Genomic DNA, 21,248 nt, shown 5'->3' on the forward strand with positions numbered 1-21,248 from the left:
GGTGTTGAGGGTTCATGGCATCTGTGCCTGCCTGTCTTTCCAAAGTGCTCTATGTTTGCAGAGCTGCAGTTTCTGAAGGGATGCTGAAAACAGCCCATGCTCTGCTCTACTGAGCTGATACACACTGCCTGGGCGGTCTCACGATGTGTTGTGTTCATAAAGGCCTAGTTCCCTTTCTTTTCTTTCCTGGCTAGTTCAGTGGAATTAAGGAAAAATGAACATTTCTAGAAACGACATGAGAGGACATATTTTAGAATTATTTTACTTCTTAGTTAGCCAGTGCTAATATGCATATGATGGAAACTACTATTTCAAACTCTACAGGTGTGTGTTTTCTTCCATGGAGTAAGTATATAAAACACAACCTGCTACTCAGTGGACACCGATCACAAAATGGCATTCAGAGCATGTGCTCCAGATGACATCTGTCCCATAAAACTTGGAGACAATAGAGCTCTCTTACTCTCTCCTTTGGTTACCCGGGTTATTGCCACACAACTCAAATGATTGAGTTGTTCAAAGTGGAGAAAAATGACAGTAAACCTGATCACTGCAAAACAACATTGCCTCTTCCTCTTCATCCCCTCCCTCCTTACTGTGTTCTCAATTTTGTGACTGGGATTTGGAAAACGAACCCATAAACTTTATAAAGAACTTCACAATTCAATGAGAATAATTAAGCACAACTTATTTAATCAACATTCTGTTACTATCTAGGATACATAGTCCATAACTTTATTAACCCTTTCTAACAATGCTATAGAATTTTTATTTCAGAAAATCTACTTTGTTAAATGTTTTCACCAACTATCTGCCCTAGGTCTAATTCCTTTAAAAGTATCCTGTACCTGTGAATTTTATCCCTTTTGCCTCTCCTTATTATCTTCCATTACATGTTACATGGTCCAAATAAGTTTAATGCGGTTTGAACCTACACCTTTGATTTTCAGTGATAAATTTTACTATGTAACAGGAATTCGTTTTCAACATTCATTATATGCCCCATATGCATGGTGTATGTGCTTGCTAGTTTTATGTCAACTTGACACAAGTTACAATTATTGTAGAACAAAGACCCACAGTTGTGGAAGTGATCCCTCCAGACTCGCCTGTGGGCAAGAACCTGGTACATTTTCTTGATTGATGACTGATTTGAAATGGGAGGGCCCAGCTCACTATGGACAGTGCCACCACTAAGCTGGTGGTCTTAGATGCTATAAGAAGGTGGATGGAACAAGCTATAAGGAACAAGCTGGTAAACAGTGCTACTCCATGGCCTCTCCATCAGTTTCTGCCTCCAGGTTCCTGTCTTGAGTTCTTTCTTCTGTTGTGGAATAATCAGGTATGTATGTTTTCCTTTAAAAGTTTATATATTTTCAGAGCAAGGGGACCAGACACCAATAAAAACAATGGTCCAGATGATCTAGCATCCAAAACAGCGTTAAAGATCCTGACTTAGATGGACCAGCCTCACAAAATACCCTAGTCAGGACTACAATCGTTCTAAATTTGCTCAGCACAAGATTACCAGCACTCCCAATTAGCAGGGAGTAGTTTAGGAACTATGTCCGAATTCCCAAAATATTGTTTATGAATGTTTGTTTTCATTTAAGAGGGCTAGTTATAAATTGTTATTGGTCATAGTCAATCTCTTTCTAAAGGAGGAAAGGGGAAATATGATATAGAAATGATGGGAAATAAGGGTATGTTATTATGATAGAAAAAGGGTAGATTATTGAATCTACTTTAATCCATAAACAACTGTTAATCTCAAAATATTTTACATTGTTATGGATTTTAGTTTATTATTACAAATTTTTTTAATTTTTTAATTTTTATTTTGCAATACAATTCAGTTCTACATATCAGCCACAGATTCCCTTGTTCTCCCCCTCCCGCCCCCCTCACCTTCCCCCCAAATTTAAAGTCAATTTTGTTATACTGTATGTATATTTCTACTCTTGTTTAAGGTATTGTGTTTATGCTAGCTCATTTAAAATGTAATGTATAATTTAAAAATACATATTAATAGTTAGTCATGTATAATAGCAAACTTATAGTCATGTTAGTTTGGTTTTCTAGATAGGTAATCTTCAAACACTTCAAAGACCTACAGAATGAAGAATTTAAAATGTTTTAAGAACTTAGACTTTTCTTGACAGTTAGACACATATGGTCCAATTACTTCAAAGATGATGATGGGCACTGAAGAAAATCCATATGGAGTTTGTTTTCTTTATGGCAAAAGTTAGCCATGTGGGCAAAGAAAATACCCTTGTCTCAATTGCTGACAGTTACTGTCCAAACTGGACCAGCAGGACACAAAAAAGGTGACTGCTGAACTTTGCCAAGACAAAATAGGACAGTTCTTCAGAATTCCCTGCTTCATAAGGAAAGTCTGTCAGACATGTAAGGCCTGTAGCACAGAGTTGGATGCCCCAATGTTGCAGAAGAACCTTGGGTGACTGTCCAGGAAGCTTAAGGTCCTGTCATTAGGTAACATTTCATCCTTCTGGGGGCTTTGATGGAGTTGAAGACTACATAATTATAGTTTTCTTTACTTAAAATAAAAGGTAAATTAGATACAAAACTTTAGACTCACAAAGAAAAATTAGATAATTAAGTATTTACTCTAATTTTGCCAAATGCAAATGGATTAGATAGTGTTACTGTAATTCTTACTTAATAGCTGTTTTGTTGTATATAATCTTACTATGGTAAAGATAAAACCTTCCTTTTTAATTAGACAAATAGGGGGAAATCCTGTGGGATAACCCTATTGTACAATGTAAAGATTTATCACTCAAATTGGTTTAATAAAATTCTGGTTGGCTGGTAGCTGGGTGGGAAATTAGGCAGGAAAGCCAAACTGAAAATGATGGGAAAATGGAGGGTGGATTCAGAGAGGTGCCAGCCAGATGCAGAGGAAGTAAGATGAGAATGTAGTACTGAGTAAAGGAGCAAAGCCATGAGAGGCTAAACACCGATAAGAAGGATGGGTTAATTTAAGTGTAAGATTTGGTGAGTAATAAGGCTGAGCGTTTATAAGTAATATTAAGCCTCTGAGTCAATTATTTGGATAGCAGCTCTTGGGTATTTGGAACTTGCTGGCAGGACAGAAACCTCTGATTACATTCCCCAAATGCCCTGGAGGATGAACTACAAGCTGCATGGTTAAATGAACCCTCTCCTCCCAAACTAACTTCTTGTCATGGTATTTTCACACAGCAGTAGACAGAAATCCTAATAAAGATAGAAATCGGTACTAGGTCATGATAGACATGACCATGTGTTTTTTGGAAGATTGTGGAAGGACTTTGAAACTTTGGGCTGGAAAAATCATTAGAATACTGATATCTTAGTGGGTTATTTGTATGATCTTAAAATATAATGCTGAGAGAGTACAGATGACAGGGGCTTGACTTATGAAGCTCCAGAGAGAAGTTTGAGAGTTCCTATGAGGGCCTTTCATATTTTGAATTAAAAACCACTAAAGTGAAACCTTTGCCTTGCTTGAACATCTAAATCACTGATAAGCATTTTTCTCTGGTTCGGCACACAAAAACTGTGGTCCAGACAGTGCTGAGGCTGCATCTAACATTGGTAGCCAAAGCTGGTAGTGTTAAGAGTCTCTTAGGTGGTATTGGTTTTGAAGGGATCATGGACTGGAGTGGTGGATTGGCACCATGTGGCAGGGTTAGTGTTCCATCAGAGAGCAAGGAGAGGCTACTGATGAATGTTCAGTCCAGGTGGAGATGCCAGTATCATGGCACAACTACCAAGGACAGCAGCTGCTGTGGAGTGAAGCCAGTTTGAGCAGAGAAGACAGCTGTGTGTGCTATGATGGCTTTCCAAGCACTTTGGAGGAGCCAGAAGACTATAACTCAGTCCCAGAAGTCTGACACTGAGACTCACAAGGTTAGACTTTGGTGAACTTGATTTTCACTGTGTCCTGGTTCTTCCCTTTTAGGATATGAAAACATTTAAATCATTTTTTTTATTTTACAGGAGTATATAGTTAAAAGAATTCAGATGTTTAAAGGACGTGGGTGCTTTACAGAGACTTTGGAGTCCTTAACATACAATGGCTATTTTAAAGAGACTTTGGTATTTTAGAGACTTGACTACTTTGGAAAGGCTTTGAATGGCAGAAGAGACTTTAGATGTTTTAAGGAATGTTAAAGAATGTGGAACTTCAAAATTTTGGGATCAATTTTATAATGTGATGTTGATATTAGAATGACATCTTGGGACCAACAAGAGGAGAAAAGTTATAGTGTAACAGTGGTGTGTTTGTGTGTCAAGGCGACACAAGCTAGAGCCATTTGGGAAGAGGGAAAGTCAACCCAGATTGGCTCACCAGATTGGCCTGTGGGCAAGCTTTGTGGTGCATTTTCTTGGTTGATGGTCAATGTGTGAGGGCCCAACTCGCTGTGGGTGCATCCCCTGGATTAATAGTCCTGGGTGTTTGAAAACACAGACTTAGAAAGCCATGAGGCACAAGCCAGTAAACATCACTCTTCCATGGCCTGCACATCAGCTCCTCCCTCATCTTTCCTGGACAATAGACTATCAGCTATAACATGAAATAAAGGCTTTCTTCCCTAGTTGGTTTTGGTTATGATATTTTAATTCGTCATTGTCTAAACAAAAAATGGCAAACATTCAAAAATATATACACCACATTTCTTAAAATAAACTTGGAGTTGGCATATCTGGAATCTGGAAAAGTATCACAGCTCAATGAAGGTTACAGAGAACCTTAGAATCCTATAGAGCCCATCATTAAGGACTGAGTTGGACCATTTCCTTTTAACTAATTTTATAAAATGGGATAGGCCGGGCGGTGGTGGCGCACGCCTTTAATCCCAGCACTTGGGAGGCAGAGCCAGGTGGATCGCTGTGAGTTCGAGGCCAGCCTGGGCTACCAAGTGAGTTCCAGGAAAGGCGCAAAGCTACACAGAGAAACCCTGTCTCGAAAAACCAAAAAAAAAAAAATAAATAAATAAAATAAAATAAAATGGGATAGGATAGCCATGAGTCTGCTATAACTGTAGTTCCATTTACCCCCTGACTTCACATGCTGAAGAAGGACGTGGAATGTGTTCCTGCTGACATTTGCCCACTTTGCTCTTCTCATGGAGGAGGCTCTGGAATGAGATTAGAAGCAGGGAAGATGCAGTTACAGAGCAGAGCTCAGGAACTGAATTGTCCATCAGAGTCTCTGGAAAGGACTCTACTCCAATGTGCTACTGTTGTGTAATTTATCATTTCTCTTCTGTTTCAGGCAGGGATGGAGCTGAACAGCCACTGTGAGCTACCTTAACTCTCCCTGAGCACAAACATACGCTCTGCATGAGAAAACCAGCAGCTGAAACACTGACAGAAACCATAATGTGCTGGAACACTGTCACGTTTTGTGTGTATAAAGCATGTTCTTGCACAACTAGTGTCTCCCTGACACAGGAATGTGACTGTCCATATGTTCCAGAGGAGGTGACTGGAACTCAGCCTTAGAGTGCAAAAGGTCACACTCAGAAGAAACAGCAGATGGTGGGTGGACTGTGAAATGTCTGGATTCATACTTCACAATTATCATTATTTGCCATAGAAATGTATTAAGAAATTTGGTTTCACAATAAATAAAGAGTAAAGGTAGCTCTGAATAGAATAAGTACATGTTTCATCTATGGGACCTCTTTCATTGTGAAGAGCTAATTTCTTCTTTTACACAATTGTCCTCATTCAAATTCACCCTAAATAGTAAAACTCTATCTATAATGTACCTGGGAATCAAGATGTCGTGGATGAAAACCTAGTAAGAAGCTGCTCCTGCTCCAAAAACCCCAACAGGTGAAATAAGAAAAGACATCATTTCTGATGGAGATAGTTTTTAATGTTGAAGAAGCTCGCACATGGATGCAGCCACCCAGGGACACAGGATCCAGCCTTGGCTCTGAAGACTAGGACTAATGCTAGCATGAGGATGGTCTGTGGAACGTGAGGTGGAACTGAGTCTTCAGTGGAATAAGTGTGTGTGGGCATCTGCGTGTTTCCCTGACACAGCAGAGCTATCTGCAGTGGTTCGTGGGGTTGTGTCTGTGATGAGTCATTGATCTACTTTCCTCCTCAGCCACTGTTTCTTCCCACATAAGATGAATAAGAACTACCAACACCAAACTAATTCCTACTTAAGAAACACCTTTTTCTCTGAAATTGGCATTGGGATCTCAGCCAATAGCATCCTTCTTCTCTTCCACATCCCCAAGTTCACTTCTGGGTACAGGTCCAAACCTACTGACCTGCCCATTTGTCTCTTGGCCCTAACCCACCTACTGATGCTATTGGTCATGGCATTCATAGCTAAAGACTTTTTTATATCTCGAAGTGGATGGAATGACATCACATGTAAATTCTTTATCTACTTGCACAGAATTTTTAGAGGTCTCTCCCTTTGTACCACCAGCCTGTTGAGTGTCCTCCAGGCTATCATCCTCAGTCCCAGAAACTCCTGTTTAGCAAATTTCAAGCGTATATCTCCCTATCACATGTCATGTGCCCTTCTTTTCCTGAGTATCTTCTATATGTTCATTAGCAGTCACCTCTTCGTATCGATTATTGCCACACCAAATTTGACCTTGAATAACTTTATGTATGTTACTCAATCCTGCTCTATTCTACCCATGAGTTACCTCATGCAAAGCACATTTTCCACACTGCTGGCCCTCAGGGAAACCTTTCTTATTAGTCTTATGGTCCTCTCAACTTGCTACATGATGACCCTCCTGTGCAGGCACAAGAAGCAGTCCCAGCATCTTCACAGCACCAGCCTTTCTCCAAAAGCATCTCCAGAGCAAAGGGCCACCCGGACCATCCTGATGCTCATGAGCTTCTTTGTGCTGATGACCATCCTGGACAGCATTATCTCCTGCTCAAGAACTATGTTCCTGAATGATCCCACATGTCACTGTATCCAACTCTTTGTGGTCCATATCTATGCCACAATCAGTCCTTTTGTATTTATGAGCACTGAAAAACATATAGGTAACTTGTTGAGGTCTGTGTGTGAGAGGGTGATAAATGTTTGAACATTCATTGATGGGCAAGTTCCTTTAAGAATAGCCAATGTGCTGGCATTAGAACTGTCAGTCATGGCATAGTGTCTATGTGCTTTGGTGTGCATGAAAATATGAAGTTGTGTTTTTTCTCTTAATATTATTTATTTTAACCCATGTGGTAGCAAACATGTAACAGAAAATTAAACCATATGTTAGGTGAGATATGGTATGTTATATATCTTATATCATACATATATATAATCCATATGACATTTAACTCACTGTAATACATATCAATTTATATATACATAACAGTGAGTCTTAAAGGGAGTCCTGTGAGGTGTCTCACACACCAGGATAGCCCACACTTCTTTTAAGTATGTGACCTCTTCTAACTCTTTTCAATATTTCAATTTCCTCTCTTATATACACTTTTACAAATTAAATAAGAAAGCATTTCTCATCATAAATAGTTATGTAATCCAACAGAAAAGGAATCACAAACATAACTTTCAAAACTGAACTATGTGCAAAGAACTACATAGTGACTTGTCTAGCGATGCTAACACTTATAGGATTTAAAATTCTCAGACATGGAAACAACTGTCTAGAGTTATCAGAGCATATGACAAAACACAGCCTTGCATGGTGTGGGATACTGTTCAAGTGCAAGGCCATTCCAGCACAGGGGGCTATGATTTGGGATCCTGAAAAACAAGAAATAGCCACACCATACTGGTCAGCTCCCTAGAGGTTCAAGACTCCACCCAACATCTCTTGTGAAACCCAATCTCCTCCCTTCTGTCTGCACTTTAAATGGCTTGTGGTAAATTCTGTTGCTTGGGCAAACATTTCTGCTTATGAGGCAGTTTAGCAAACTCTATTATGGAAGCTTAATAAGCCAATCAAATATGTGTCACTGTAGATTGCTATGCAGTGGGAGACAGGAACATAGGGAGCATAAAAAGCTTTGTTTAAATTAACTTGGGGCTCAGCTTTGGACTGCTGTCCTGTGGGAGTATTGTTTCCATAAAATAAATGCTTCCTGGCTTCAGCTTGGGTGTCTCAGTCCTTGGTTGTTTTCTGCAACAATGGAACACAGACAAACCATGATGTTGCTGTGCAAAGTAAGATAACACAGTGAGAGAAAAACAAGTATTATGTGGATTGCCTTAGAGAGGGTGGAACACAGTAGTAAGACTCAGAGAGACAAAATACAACGAATGTTGTTTTGGAGGTTCAAAGAAAGGGTACAAATAGAGATTTTTTTGTTGTTGTTTTTTGTTTTTCTGGGTTTTTGTTTTTTCTTGATTGACAGAATTTCAATTAAGGGATAATCAAATGCAGGTATGTGCAATTATGGGACAGAATGATGTGTATGTGCTCACTAGCACTCATTGTGTGGCTAGAATGTTCCAGTGACATCTTTTGATGTTTTGTGTGCTTCCTCATAATGAAAGACATATTATCTTCATGCAGCTAACACAGCATTCTCTCTAGTCCCCATGAGGTTCAGTGGATATAGGATTCACTGCAGAACAAGGTCCTGAGTACAGATATCCAGCATTCATATAACACCAGACAACAGGGCACGGGCATCTTCCATTCCAGAGTTTTTATGGCTGGAAAGGAGGGGATTCCCAGACTGTCCACTGCAGCTAGCCTGGCCCACACCATGGAGATGACAAGAGACCCAGCCTTAGACCAAGTGGTAAGTCTGACCAGCATAACAGGTTGAACTCTGACTTCTATATACCATGCAACATAGATATCTATACACACACACACACACACACACACACACACACACACACACACACACACGTAAAGTTAAAAAGTGAAGAAAATCTGAATACACCAGAATGTAATTGTTCAATAATAAAATCTTTTGACAAATGTGTCCCAAACATTCATTTGATCAGTTCTCTGCTGGTCTGAATCTTGCTCTCAGTCTCTCCTGGGAAAGCAAAGCCCTTGCTGGAGATCCTGCCAGTGCCACGTGCTGCTCAGCTCTGGCACTCATCCCTATAGGCAGCTCCAGTGTTGTAGCTCCTGGATGAAGTTTCCTGTGAATGCAAAACTGCAACTGTAAAGCGCAGATCAGACATGAAAATCTTCTATATTAACCAATCCATAAATCCATGGGCTTGTAATATGCTTTTACTTTAAACATGAAATCAAATACCAATTTCTGTCACATGTGTGTTTCACATAGATGTCTGTTGTTCGATTCTTAGATGGTCTTTTAATAAAAATCCTGGTACCAGATACTGGGGTGAAACCTGGAAGATCAGAGAAACAGAGCAAGCCACAGTCAACCTCAAATCACCAGCTCCTCAACCAATCCTGTTTCCATGAATGCCTCTGAGTCCTCACCTGAAAGGGCCTCAACTGAACTGCTGTAGATCCTGTTTCCTCATGCCTTATATACCTTTCTCTGCCCTGCTGTCACTTCCTGGAATTAAAGGCAGGTTGGTTCCAAGTACTTGGATTAAAGGTGTGTGCCACCTCTGCCTGGCTCTGTTTCCAGTGTGGCCTTGAACTCACAGACATCCAGATGGATCTGTGCCTCCTGAGTGATAGGACTAAGGGTGTGCGCCACTACTGTCTGGCCTCTATGTCTAATCTAGTGGCTAGCTCTGTGCTCTGATCCTCAGGCAAGCTTTATCAGGGTACACAATATATCACCACATTTCCCCTTTTGTGCCTAAAATAATAAAAGTTTTTAACTAATATAAGAAAAACGATATATAATAAGTACAATAACTATATAAAATATATGCAATCAAAAGTTACATTAACAGTGTCCAGTCCATAAACATTTGACTAATTCCAAGAAAATACTCCATTATCTATCCTATTTTTGTGAGTCTAAAGTGTTGTACCTAACTCATGTTTTATCCTAAGTTGCATTACCAACCAAAAACATCTTCTCATGTCTTTCAATCTTATACACTTTATACCTCTTCAGTGAGTTACAAGGAAAACTATAACTATCTAATCTTTAATTCCCTCAGAGACCTGAGAATGAAATAATATTACCTAAGTAAGCAGGAAGTGCAATAAAATGACATAAAAATTGTGAGAAATGAAAGAAACAACTGGCTGCCTAGACAGTCACCCAGGATTCCTCTGCAATGTTGGAGCATCCATCTTTGGCCTACAGGCTTAGCATATCTGACAGACTCATTTGTGAAGCAGGATTTTCTAAAAAGCCTTCTTACCTTATCTTCAGAAGGTTCAGCAATCCTTTCTTTTGTGTCCTGCTTGTTTATCTGGACAACATCATGTCTGCAGTCGAGGCAAGGGAAGTTTCTTGCCCACTGGGAAATTTACCAAAAAGAAAGCATACTCCATATAGAGTTTCTTTGATGCCCATCCTCTCCCCTGAAGTAGATTGGTTCTGCCAGGAGCAGATATGTCTCATAGTCATAAAGAAGAACCTATGTTATTAAAACATCTTAAATGCCATATTCTGTAGATCTCTGAAGTGCTTGAAGATGACCTGTTTATCTAAAATATATTTCTGTTTGACCTTGAAAACAAATCTAATATAACTACACTTTCGATTGTAATAGGTGACTAAATATTAACTTGCATTTCTTTATATCCTAATTAGTTGGTAATAATAACTTTCAAGGACTAGCAATTTTCATTACATTGGTAAATGAGCTGTATAGGTACAATACATTGAACAAGATTGGAAATATGTGTACAGTATTTTCTAACAGAACTAATCTCAAATTTGTATCAATATACAAAATTTGTATACAATATACAAAAATCCAATCCAATGTAAAATATTAAAACTAGTAGTTGCTTTCTAAAAGCAGATTCAATAATCTACCTTATCTTATCATATCCATATTCTCTCTCTTTTCTTTTCAGAGTAGATTCAATGATCTACCCTTTATCCATCATTTCTATATCTTTTTTTCAAAGTAGATTCAATAATCTACCTCTTACCTATATCCTCTTTTTTTTCTTTCTTTTTCTTTTTAACAAAAACCCAGAATCTAATCTCCTTTTTTAGCTTTTTTTCCTGACAATTATCAGTTAACAACTTGTAACCAACCATCCTAAACAATGACAATCGTGCATAACACACTGAATGACTAAAAACCACACACTCCACCTCTTGGGAATGTGGGCATCATGTTCTTAAAATTACTTCTTCTGTCTATGGGTGACAGTACCTTTAGAGGATCCTGAAAATAAAAATTTTAGGTTAATTGTCAGGTCCCGGGAGAGGTAGCTGTATCATTTGCTGTCCAGTCTCTGCATAATAGGAAAACGCAAAGCTTGTCTCAAGTCCTTGTTTGAGTATTCTGTGAGGCTGTATCATCTCAACTAGCCATCTCAAAATTGTCCTGAGCAGTTTGTAGTCCAAAGCTGATCTTTGGGTGATGTTTGTCAGCTTAATGGCATTATCATAGTCTGTGTGAAATTGTCATTGTGGGATGCCATCATCATTTTGGAGACTACAGAGATCAAATTAGGTCAGATTATTCCTTTTCTTGGTAATTTTTTCCATGTAGTTCTCACTTTTTCTTTGGATGCTTATTTGTTAAAAGGTCTTTAAACTCTTAAAGATGGTTGTTTTTATTTTCCTGAAAGACAAAAACAAAACCCTTCCCAACCCTAACTTTTGGGAGGTTTCCTTTTGGCAAGTTATATCTGATCAAATGACAAGCATTTATTAGTTGTATAAGTTAATTTAAATTGTATGGTCACATTGGTTGATAAGCTATCACCTCTTCTAATTAAGAGGTCTTTCTTGCTCAAATTGAACCTTTATCAATATTGCCATTATCCATAGCTTTTCTTCTCCTGTGGAAACAAAAACAAAACCTCTTCCACAATGTAAAACATATCCTGGTTTCCATTCTGAGGTCAGCACATCTTTAAAGTATATAGGCTAATTTAACCCTGTAATTTTTTTCAATTATCCAATGTCTCTCCACAGCTGTTGTTCCTTTCTCATTGGCATTGAAAAAATTCAAAGTTAATAAAGCATTATGTAATCTATTTGGGGGGATTGTTACCCTTTCTGTTTATTTAGCATAAACTTTAGAGTTTGATTTGATCTTTCTATGATTGGTTGGCCTGTAGGATTATGTGATATACCTGTAATATCCTTTATATTATAATGAGCAAAAAACTGTTTTATTGGACCAGAGACATATGATGGAGGATTATCAGTCTTAATTTGCACAGGTATAACCATGATGGCCATAACTTCTAACAAATGTGTGATTACAGAATCAGCCTTTTCAGAACTCAGAGAAGTTGTCCATTGAAATCCTGAATAGTTATCAATGATGTGGTGTACATATTTAAATTTTTCAAATTCTACAAAATAAAACATATCCATCTGCCATATTTCATTCTTGTGAGTACCCTTTGGGTTATATCCTGCTGGTAGTGGCGTTTGATTGTATAAAGAACAAGTAGGACATCTCCTTATAATTTCCTTGGCTTGTTGCCAGGTTATGGAAAAATCATTTTTTAAAACCTTACTGTTGACATGATGTTTCTTATGAAACTCTGAGGCCTCTAGCACACTTCCTATCAATAGTTGGTCAATCTCATCATCATCTTGTGCTAGAGGACCTGGCACACCCATGTGAGATCACATGTGAGTTATATATAAGGGATGACTCCTATTCCTGATTATTTCTTGTAACTGAATAAATAATGAAGTTAATTTTGACTCACTACAGATACATTTAGCAGTTTCAATGTGTAAGACCACTCTTTAGGCATACTGAGAGTCAGTAACTATGTTGAGAGTTTCCCAAAAACCCATTAATACCATCAGAACGGCATATAATTCCAATTTTTGGACAGAATTATAAGAAACTTGAACCACTTTACTTGGATTTTCTGATTTGTAACCTGCCTTCCTTTTTGGTTTGCATCTGCATAAAATGTAGGGGCTCCAGATATTGGTGTTTCCCATACAATGAGGACAGGATCCAGATAGCTCTCTTTGTAAGTCTAATTCTGTTGCTTTTGGGATATTTATTATTAATCTCTCCAAAAAAATTACTGCAAACTCTTTGCCAAAGTTCACTTTCTGCCCATAATTTGTCAATTTCATCATTAGTTAAAGGTACTACAATTTCTGCTGGGTCTATTCCTGCTAATTGACAAAGTCTTAATTTTCCTTTTAAAATCAATTCAGAGATCTTTTCCACATAAGCTTTTAATTTTTACTCTGTTTATTTGGTAGAAATATCCATTCCATTAAGATATCTTCCCTCTGCATTAAAATTCCTGTAAGAGAATGCTTAGAGAATAAAATAACCAAAATGCAATCAAGCTTTGGGTCCAAACAATCCACATGTGCATCCTGTATTTTCTTTTCCACCAAAGCCAATTCTCTCTCAGCCTCAGCTGATGATACTCCTGGACTATTTAAGTCCTTGTCACCCTCTAAGGTTTTGAACATATTACTCAGTTCATCATTTTTTACCCCAATAGTGGTCCATAGATTAGAAATGTCTCCTAATAATCTTTGAAAGTCATTAAGAGTCCATAATCAATCTCTCCTAATTTGCACTTTTGGGGTATAATTTTTTGTAGATCATTTTATATCCTAAATAATTAATAGAATCTCCTCTTTGTATTTTCTCAGGAGCAATTTGTAATCTCAAACAAGACAGAATTTTCTTTACTTCTTCAAACATTCTTTCTAAAGTATCTGCATTTGAATCAGCTAGTAAAATGTTATCCATGTATTAGTAAACCATAGATTGAGGAACTTGTTTATGTATTACTTCCAATGGCTGTCATAAAAAATATTGGCATGGGGTTGGGTTATTTAACATTCCCTGTGGGATAAACTTCCATTCATATCCCTTGACCAGCTGAGAATTATTATAAGTAGGCACTGTGAGGGCAAATTTTTCTCTTTTTCTTGTAAGAGTATTAAGAAGAAACAATTTTTAAATCAATAACTATAAGAGGCCATCCTTTATGTAACAGAGTAAGCAAAGGAATTCCAGATTATGAGAGGACCCATTAGCTGAATTACCTTGTTAATAGCTCTTAGATCTGTTACCATTATTTACTTGGCAGATTTCTTTTTAATAACAAATACAGTAGAATTCCAAGGGCTGGTTGATTCTTCAATATACTGAGCATTTAATTGCTCTTGTACCAGCTGTTCTAAGGGCTGTAGTTTCTCTTTTGTTAAAGGCCATTGATGAACCCATACAGGCTTGTCTGTTAACCATTTTAAAGGTAGGGCTTTGGTGTCTTTGAAAGATCAGCAGTTGTTGTACCCTGTTCTTGTAAAATCTGGATGGTTGGTGACTGTTCTTTATAATACCCTCTGATATTTTTCTCAGAAACAAATGTTAGTTTATGATTTGTTTTTGAGATTGAAGGACTGTTAATCTGGGTATTCCATTGTTGTAATAAATCACAGCTCCATAGATTCATAGCAATATTAACCACATATGGCTTTAATTTTCATCTCTGTCCTTCTGGCCCTATACAGTCAGCCCATCTCGTGCTCTGTTTCACTTGAGACAATGTTCCAATCCCTATAAGCTAAACATTTACCTCCTGAAGAGGCCAGTTTGGATGCCAGTATTGTGGTACAATTATTGTTATGTCCACACCTGTGTCTACTATACCTTCAATGAGTACATCATTTATTCATATTTTTAATTTTGGTCTTTGTTAATTTATACAAGTTTACCAAAAAAAGTTGCTTTATGGTTTCTCCTGAATTTTTTGTTCTCTCATCTGTAGCTGTTTTATCACCCTAAACAGTATGATACTTTACAATAGGCATTAGGTTCATTAACTGCTCTGGGAAGGAGTTTCTTCCATGATGACAGGAAAGGAATGAACTGAATTTGTCAGGGGGCCAACTGAGAGGCCCCTCAGGGAGTTTCCCAATGACAAAGGCAAAGGCAAAGGATTACCTTGTCTGTCCCTTGTTGATCTACATTCATTAGTCCAATGTTTGCCTTTGCCACACCTTCTGCGTAATCCAGGAGAGGAACATTCTGTTGCCATTGTTCCTTGAAAAAACAATGTTTCTAGGAATGCCCTGCTTATGCCCCTTTCTAGGTGACCTTGTTTACCCCAACTGAAACATCTGACATTACTATTTTTTTCTTCAAACCTCTGGAATTCACCTCTCCTATCCAAGTACCATCATGGTCATGAGATTCACTATTCATTGTCTCTCGGATCCATTCCTCCGAGGGTGCTATTCTTGCCTTTAACAATCTAATTACCCTGTTTGATTGTGCATTAGCATTTTCAAAAGCCAGAGATTAAATTATTATCTTTCTAGCTTCTGAATTTGGTATTATTCTATTTACTATTGAAGACAGCCTTTGTAAGAAAACAGTGAAGGTTTATTTGGGCACTGTATAAATTTTGTAAATGACTCAATTTTCTTTCCTACTTCTTCAATTCTGTCCCAAGCATTCAAGGTTGACATTTGGCATAAAGCTAGGGTGTGGTCATCATATAGAGATTGCCTTTCTTTATTAGCCTAATCTCCCTCTCCAAGAAGTCGATCTTGGGGACTTCCATAACTCTAGCCCTACTTTGTTGTTCATAGGTCTTAGCCTCATCCTTCCACCAGGTCCTCCATTGCAGTTGGGGACCAGCTTCTAAGACAGCAGTAATCAAATCTCTCCGGTCTTGAGGCATAATTCTATTAAAAATTGACCATGAGTTTAACATCTGCTTCACAAACAGGGAATATATACCATATGACACCATAGCTTCTTTGAATCTCCTCAAGTCTAACATTTGCATAAAAGTCCAGTCAGCTCTTACATAGCCTTGGGCATTTGACAGTTCCTGTAAGGTGACTGGATAGATTAAGGTTGGCTCTTTAAAAACCTTAGGCTGTTTTCTCTGTAACAGTATAATGCAATGCTGAGATTGGTTCACCTATAAATTGTTTTGTCTGTGTCTGAATATCTCTATGATCTGTTTTAACAAGTTTTTCCAATCTTTTGTCTTGGCATTCATATTAACCAACTTTTTTAATGATCAAACCAAAATATTTATAATTGACATTACGTCTATCCCATTAACATTAATTATCCTCTCATTTAATTATTCCATTTTCAAAATGTCAATCGTACTATCAAACAGAGACCATACATTCTCCATTGTAAAAATGATTCCAATTTTAAATCTGGGAAAAAACTTTTTTTTAACTAATTCCTCCCTTTAAGAAATCTTAATTGGCCAGGCAGTGGTGGCACACACCTTTAATCCCAGCACTCAGGAGGTAGAGCCAGGCAGATCTCTGTGAATTCAAGGCCAGCCTGGCCTACCCAGTGAGATCCATGACAGACACCAAAACTACATAGAGAATACCTGTCTCAGGGGGGAAAAAAGAAAAGAAAAGAAAGAAATCTTAATTGACTCATCAAAGCTGCTGATAATCATGATTCAGATGACAGTGTGGCAGCAGCCTGAGGAGGGGGCCAAAGGAAAGCCAGAACCCCGCCAGGAGAGGAAAGAAGCCAAAAAGCCAGCTTTCTGCACAGGGAAATACATGAAAGCAGCTAATTCTGGGGTGTTTGGACCTTCAGCCTGGGGAGCTTGCTGCAGAGAGGCTGCAACAGAAACTTAGTTGGTTAGGGACTCAGATGCATGTAGGGTGGAGACTCTGGCCGCTTGTAGTTCTGGCTTGAGCCGGGGACTGCAAGGCTACAGGCAAGCAGCTTTTTTTGTGACTTCATGCCCCACAAGTTGGATACCACATGTTGTTTGAATCTTAAATGGTGTTATAATAAAAAACCTGGTATCAGATACAGGGGTGAAAGCTGAATGATCAGAGAAGCAGAGCAAGCCACAGCCAACCTCACCTCACCTGCTCCTCAGCCAATCCTGTTTTCACGAATCCTCAGACTGAAAACCTCTGAGTCCTCACCTGAAAGGGCCTCAACTGAACTGCTGTAGTTCTGCTTCCTCACACCTTATATACCTTACTCTGAACTGCCATCACTTCCTGGGATTAAAGGCGTGTGTGATTCCCAGTACTGTGATAAAATGTATCTGCCAACACTGCCTGGCTCTGTTTCCAGTGTGGCCTTGAACTCACAGAGATCCAGATGAATCTGTGCATCCCGAGTGATAGGATTAAGGGTGCGTGCCACCACTGTCTGGCCTCTATGTCTAATCTAGCGGCTGGGTCTGTCCTCTGATCCTCAAGCAAGCTTTATTAGGGTACAAAATATATCTCCACAGGTGTCAGTACTGTGAGTCACTGAATGTTTTAAAAGACCAAGTCACAGAAATGTGGCACTGCTAAACTCACATTGTACACCTGGATAAACCACTGTTTATACTTGTATATCACCAGTTTTTAGGATTTTTACTTGAGGAAATAACTCAAACATTGGGTGATGAGAGGACACAAGCTGGTGGAAGATTAGGTTACCATGTACTTTCTCCATGTTTAATGAGCCTTGTTGCCTGACAACAGGTCACATGTCAACACAATGAAATGGGATTTAACCACTAAAGTACTAAAATGTCAAGAGTGATGCTGGGGGCAGAAAAATAAAGAGAACTCAAAGCCCAATTGGCCTCAGCCTAGTTAGCATTGTCCACAACACCCATGCCTCCTCGGATCTGCAAAGGATATTGGGAAATGTAGTTTTTATGCTCGGTCAAAAGCCAGAGAGCAGCTCTATCATCTCAGAACTGATATTTCCCACCACAGCTTTGTCTGCAATGATAACAGCCTCATGTTCTCTCACACAGATATCTTTTACACTGTCTACTATGGACCAGGCACACAGATTCCTGCAGGGGGTCCTCTGGTGAGGATACACAAAGTCAGAACTCCCCAGGATTACTTAGAAAGCACTCTGGGTACAAAGAACCTACTATCTACTATTTCCTTAATCCCACAACACCCTGGGAGCAATCCCTGTCCTACTCATCTCACAGATGAGAAATGGGGACCTGACATACTGCAGATCTGTTCATAGCTCCATCATTATGTAACAGAGGAGACTTCATATCCATACTGAATGACTCTAGAGCTCTGGCCATTAACAAGTCCTAATGGCTACACTCTAGGACTTCTCTGAAAGCTTCTATGAAACCCAACATCTGTGAATGACATATTGCTCTCCACAGAATCTTATTTAATCCAGAGGTGATAGAGTCCAGACATTAGTATACTGTGCCATCCACCTTGTTTTATCCTCGGTGTAAATTTTCCTGTATTTACATCAGGGAGCGATCGAGAGTTGGCTTACTGGGTAAAATGATTATTATACATCATGTGGTTCAGAGGACAGATCTTCAACATATAAGGAGATTCAGGTATGTGTGCACTGTAGATAAGATGCTAAAAGGTCTTATTAAGTAGAAGCACAGAGCCAAATGCAGAGTTAAAAGCCCAGAGATCAGAGAGCAATAGCCAAGAGCTAAGACCACCTTCTTACCACTCACTGCCGTCCTTCCCCTGATAAAGAGACTACTTCCTGTGTGTCTGTCTTCTTATTGCCTTTCTGTTCTGCCTTTTCATTGGCTCTAAACCCAACCACATGACTTCTTTGTCACTGCCTGTCTGTACAGACCTCCAGGTCTCTATGGTTGGTACTCAGATTAAAGGTGTGTGTCACCATGCTCGCTGTGTCCTTGAACACACAGAAACTTTGCCTGCCATGTGATCGGATTAAGGGCATGTGCTACCACTGCCAGACTTCTGCTAAATGGCTTGTTATTACCTCTGACTACCAGGCAACTTTATTTATTAACATACAAATGAAATTACATTTCAGCACAAATAAAATATCACCATAGTGCACATGCTTGTAATCCAAGCACTAAGAGGGGACCTCACTGCCCCACTAATCTAGTGGAAACAATGATCCAGTTTCCCCATGCTGGTCTTGACCCCCGTTGGTTGATCATAGAATCCCTTCTCCCTCTCTTCCACTGGACTCCAGGAGCTCCACCCAGTGCTTAGCTGTGGATCTCTGCCACCTGTTTCCATCAGTTACTGGATGAAGGTCCTATGATGATAACTTGGTAGTCATCTGTCTCATTACAGGGGAAGGCCAGTTCAGGCATCCTCTCCACTATTGCTTGGAGTCTTACCTGGGGTCATCCTTGTGGATTTCTAGGAATTTCCCTAGCACCAGGATTCTCCCTAACTCCATAATGGCTCTCTCTCTATCAAGGCATCTCTTTCCTTGACTTCCTCTCTGTCTCTCCCCCAACCTGATCATCCCATTCCCTTTTGTTCTCTTTCCACCTCCCTTTATCTCCTCGCATTCCTCAGCCAAGCTCCCAATTTACTCTGGAGATCTTATGTATTTTCTCTTCTGGGAGAATCCATGCATGTCTCTATCAGGGTCCTCCTTATTACCTAGCTTCTCTGTGTTTGTAGATTGTAGCCAGGTTATCCTTTGCTTTATGTCTAATATCCACTTAATAGTGAGGAAATACTGTGTTTGTCTTTCTATGTCTTTGTTATCTCACTCAGGGTGGCTTTTTCTAGTTCCATCCATTTGCCTGCAAATTTCATGATGTCATCATTTTTTGTACAGCTGAGTAATACTCCATTGTGTAAATGTACCACATTTTCTTTATCCATTCTTCAGTTGAGGGGCATCTATGTTGTTTCCAGGTTCTGGCTATTACAAATAATGCTGCTATGAACATAGTTGAGCAAATGCTCTTGTGGTATGAGTGTGTATCCTTTGGGTATATGCCTAAGAGTGTTATTGCTGGATCATGAGGTAGATTCATTCCCGGTTTCTGAAAAATTGCCATACTGATTTCCAAAGTGGTTGTCCAAGTTTGCACTCTGACCAGCAATGGAGGAGTGTTACCCTTACTCCACATCCTCTCCAGCATAGGCTGTCATCACTGTTTCTGATATTAGTTATTCTAACAGATGTAAGATGGAAGCTCAGAGTCCTTTTGATTTGCATTTCCCCGGGTGGCTAAGGATGTTGAGCATCTCCTTTAGTGTTTCTTAGCCAGTTGATAGTCTTCTGATGAGAATTCTTTGTTTGGATCTACACCCCATTTTTTAATTGGATCATTTGGTTTGTTGATATCTAGATTCTTGAGTTATTTATATATTTTGGAAATTGGTCCAATGAACATGGTAGAAGAGAAAGTAGGGAATAATCTCAAACCCATTGGCACAGGAGGCAACTTCCTGAACAGAACACCAATAGCATATCCACTAAAATTGACAATTAATAAATGGGACCTCATAAAACTGAAAACTTCTGTAAGGCAGAGGATACCATGAATAGGACAAATGGCAGCCTACAGAATGGGAAAAGATCTTCACCAAACCAACTTCTGGCAGAGGGGTTTAAATCCAAAATTTAAACACATCTTGAATGCTCAAACAGATTTTAGAAATCAGGGAACAAAGAATCAACACCACCTGGAAACCAGGTGTTCCATGAGAGGACTGACCCTGGAACTGGCTGACAGTCTACACTGTTGGAAGAGGACCCTCAAAGCCATGGGAAGTCATGTGAGGCCCAGGAGTCCCACAGCCCAGAAAGGAAACACTGTGAATGAAATTGGTCTGAATCAAGTCTAGGGAGTAAAGTGAGCAAAGTTAGGGTTGTCTATTTGGTGCAAACTTTCTGCTCCCTGAGAAGACTGACCCAGGTAGAAGAGGATGTCATGAACTAAAGAGGGAGAACTCCCCTATGACAGGGAACTCATAGGAGCCTCAGAAGCCCACATCACAGAAGAGAGGCATTATGGTGATGGAATTGTTCCAAATTAAGTCTAAGCGGTAAAGTGAAAAAAGTTAGGGTTGTCCAATGGTGCAAATTTTCTGACTCTTCTCAAAAGTGTGGCAAGGGATTTCAGATAAAGTTTGTACTCAGCCCTCCCCAGATGTTGTTATTCAGGGCAGAGTAAGTTCTGTGGCAGACAGGTATGGTGCTCCACTGGGATGCCACATTTCCATGCTCCCCAATGGAACCTGTCACTTTTAACAGACACTAAAATAACATGCCACAGAGATGCATTAAGAAAACCCTGTACCTAAGCCTGTGCAGATCTCCTCAGGCAGAGTCCTCTCTGCCCCTTCCATCTGGGTAAGTGCTCTGCACCCAAGTGCAGAATCAACAGGTGGTCGGGTCCCGGGCAGGCTGTGGGAGGAGGAGCAGTGGGGCTCAGGGAAGTTTTCAGCATCTGCAG

General features: G+C 39.4%; 1 protein-coding gene across 1 annotated transcript; it reads left to right on the plus strand.

The window, feature by feature from the left end:
* The first annotated feature begins 6,118 nt into the window (after window positions 1–6,118).
* Window positions 6,119–7,088, plus strand: LOC131905996 (vomeronasal type-1 receptor 94-like). The gene has a single exon (XM_059256789.1). The coding sequence runs from the start codon at window positions 6,156–6,158 to the stop codon at window positions 7,086–7,088; it is 933 nt and encodes a 310-aa protein (XP_059112772.1). The 5' UTR covers window positions 6,119–6,155.
* The last annotated feature ends 14,160 nt before the right edge of the window (window positions 7,089–21,248 follow it).

Source organism: Peromyscus eremicus, chromosome 3, assembly GCF_949786415.1.
Source record: "Peromyscus eremicus chromosome 3, PerEre_H2_v1, whole genome shotgun sequence".
NCBI classification, from domain to species: Eukaryota; Metazoa; Chordata; class Mammalia; order Rodentia; family Cricetidae; genus Peromyscus; species Peromyscus eremicus.

Excerpts from the sequence above, each read along its gene's own strand:
- LOC131905996 (XM_059256789.1), top strand. The coding sequence starts at position 6,156 with ATGAATAAGAACTACCAACACCAAACTAATTCCTACTTAAGAAACACC.